Source organism: Prunus avium, chromosome 6, assembly GCF_965620075.1.
Source record: "Prunus avium chromosome 6, drPruAviu1.hap1.1, whole genome shotgun sequence".
Lineage (NCBI taxonomy): Eukaryota > Viridiplantae > Streptophyta > Magnoliopsida > Rosales > Rosaceae > Prunus > Prunus avium.
Genome location: NC_142289.1, coordinates 22418174 through 22420937, shown reverse-complemented (window position 1 = coordinate 22420937; position 2764 = coordinate 22418174). Strand labels below are relative to the sequence as shown.

Genomic DNA, 2764 nt, shown 5'->3' with positions numbered 1-2764 from the left:
TATGTTATTCGTCGCGCAAAAATTAGTAATTAATTTTTTTTATTTTTTTATGTGAAAAAAATAATTTTGGTTTATTTTATTTTTATAATTAAATCAAATTACAATTAAAAAATGTAATGAAGAGAAATAGTTTTTTTAAAACATAATATAAATGTATAATACAAGAGAAATATTTAAAATGTAATTAAGAAAGTAAAAAACTAATTAAACAATGTAGCTAAATCTACTTCCTCGTCTGGCAAATGCGGCTCGGAGGTCTGGACATTGTGGGCAGGGGCAAAGGTTTGGTGGCCATGCGCAGAGGTGGACGGGGGAATAAAAGACGGTACGGGAACGCCGGACTGGGCCATGGACTGTATAATCTGAGTCATCTGGGCCATTTGGGTGTCAAGCTGGGCCACCTTTGCTGTCAAAAAACTATTTGACTGCGACGATGAACGAGGTCTAGGTTCCCGCCGCCGGGCATTCCCCATCCCTCGACAGTATGTCCCTGGCCGCCTCTCGAGAGTCTGATCCAAGGTGTCCGTCAAGATCTGAAACCCCGCATCCTGTGGAGGAGCCACGGACTCGAGCGGCGTATCGGGAGGAAGCTGGGAGGTGGACTCCTGAAGAACAAACTGACTCTTCTCCATCATGGTCGTCTGTTTAACATAACATAAAATGTTAATTAAAACATTCATATAATAACCATGAAACCTGAACACGTAAGATAATAATTAAAATTAAAGACTACTTACATGAAGGGACTCCGCCAACTCATTCCCAGGTCGAACATAAACGTCGCCGAAGACATCAATCTCAGGGAATTTGGACCCCTCCTAAATTGAACAAGAGAAGAAAAATGTTAGTACGAAAAAAAACAAATTAATATTAATGACATATTAAATATTAAATAAAAACGACTTTATTATTACCCACCGTCGCGCCTCCATCCTATAGGAGAAGGGCCTGGAACCTGAATGGTGGAGAAGAGTCTTCTTCTCCCTATTGCCCTTATTTGCTTTGGCCATCTTCTGTTATACAAAAAATAAAACGTATTATTTGAAATTCAAATAATACATATAAAAAAATTAAATAAACATTAGTAAGAAACGTGTAATAATTTTAAACTTAGTATAAAAAAATACCACATAATCAGCCTCCTGAAAATGACCGCAGAGCCACTCCCAACTATCCTCCCGCCCCTCAAGCTCCCTCGGGCAACCCTCCTGAAGAGCGACCTGTGGATCATCAAATGCCTGAAAATGGTGGTGCAGGTCGCTCTTCCACTGCTTGTACTTGTCAGCAAAGAGTCTGTTGATGTACATCAACAACTCTTCGTCGATGTTCTCTAAATTGTAGTTCATCTACCATAAAGTAATTACATACATTAAGTATTAGAAATATATAAAATTTGAAGGGAAAACAATTAAAAGGTAGGATACATACCGACAGGTGTCCGCGCACCTCCATCTGCACCTCATCAGGAATGGCCTTCCAAGACTTCCATTTCATCGGACATTGGGTCCGAACGACTGAACCAACATCGTGCGCCAATGAGCTATGTTGGTCCACCGTTGGGGCAGCCCGATGACGATCGTCGTATCTGATGCTGATACGAGAGTTGGTCACCCGAGTGACCTTTGACGTGTTCAACTGGCGACACGGTCCCCGGGTGTTCTTCTTGGCTACAAAGAAATATGAAATTAATGTTAAATAACAAATTGGACTAGAATCTTGGTACGAAACATCTGTAGTTGAAGGAAATCTTTACCTGGTCCACTCGAAGAGGTGTCGGTGGTGCTGGAAGGGCGATGACGCTGCCTGGCGCTAATAGGTTGCGCCACTGATGACTCTGATGACGCCGGTGCATGGGAGACGCTGGGACCCACTGGCATGTCGGGCAACTGTGGTGGGGCAGAGGGAGGTGACGTCATAATCGGGGAAGGCAAACTACGTGAAGGCGTCACCGTCTTATGACTTCTGCTGATTAGGTTTGACATCTTGCAATAAAAACAAGCACCAAAGTTTTAAAAAAATAGTTACTGTAATACAACAATCTTGCTAATTTTCTAACATTTATTTCATTTCATTTAAAATAGGGCCAACGTCTAATAACAAATAAAACAAATAAAACAAATAAAATATAACAAAAATATAAAACATTCTTCATTAATTATAAAACATAAACATTATTCCAATTTAGGGTCATTATATAAACTAAGCTAACAAACATAAAAATAAATCAAATTTACCAATATATAAACTAAGCATATTTTAACAATATTAAAAAATTAATTAAAGCATATATGTTGGCGTACGGTTTGCGATTTCGGAGTATCCGGGACTCCGATCCACAATCCGTTGAATCCTATACGATCCTAGACATACAAGGTACATCATACGTGAGTTTGAGTTTGATCCAATGGTCCGAACATATCAAACCGTTAAATCGCAAATAGGCGAAATCCGTTCGGGGCTGAAACGGTATCCAAATTGGAATCCGAACACACCTACGCGTTCATGACAACTAGGGGATCGCATGGATGTGAAAAAGCGAAATACGTGAGTTCCCACGCGCCACCACACGCGGCAGCAGCGCATGGATGTGAAAAAGCGATAACGATCGCCGGAAAAATCTCAAAATCAAGGGCCAATCTTCCTACCCTGGGTTCAAGACATCAAATAGAGGCACTTTTGTTCTTGGACATAGGCCAAAAAATGGCCGGAAGTGGCCGGAATTTCATCACGAAATCCAGCCAAAATTTGAGTTACAAAATTAGAC

The 2764-nt window shown here is 40.5% G+C and overlaps 1 protein-coding gene across 1 annotated transcript; it reads right to left on the bottom strand.

Moving 5' to 3' along the window:
- Positions 1-200: 200 nt before the first annotated feature.
- On the bottom strand, positions 201-1509 carry LOC148293838 (uncharacterized). The gene is made up of 5 exons (XM_088254618.1): positions 1429-1509; positions 1128-1346; positions 915-1013; positions 738-818; positions 201-641 (listed from the first exon to the last, which is right to left on the bottom strand). Exons 1-5 carry the CDS (start codon positions 1492-1494, stop codon positions 201-203), a joined length of 906 nt encoding a protein of 301 aa, XP_088110744.1. The 5' UTR covers positions 1495-1509.
- Between the last annotated feature and the right edge of the window lie 1255 nt (positions 1510-2764).

Coding starts and splice junctions, on each gene's coding strand:
- LOC148293838 (XM_088254618.1), bottom strand. CDS start 1,494: ATGAAATGGAAGTCTTGGAAGGCCATTCCTGATGAGGTGCAGATGGAG. Junction 819..914: donor GGATGGAGGCGCGACGGTGG/GTAATAATAAAG, acceptor TGTTCAATTTAG/GAGGGGTCCAAATTCCCTGA. Junction 642..737: donor AGTTGGCGGAGTCCCTTCAT/GTAAGTAGTCTT, acceptor TATGTTAAACAG/ACGACCATGATGGAGAAGAG.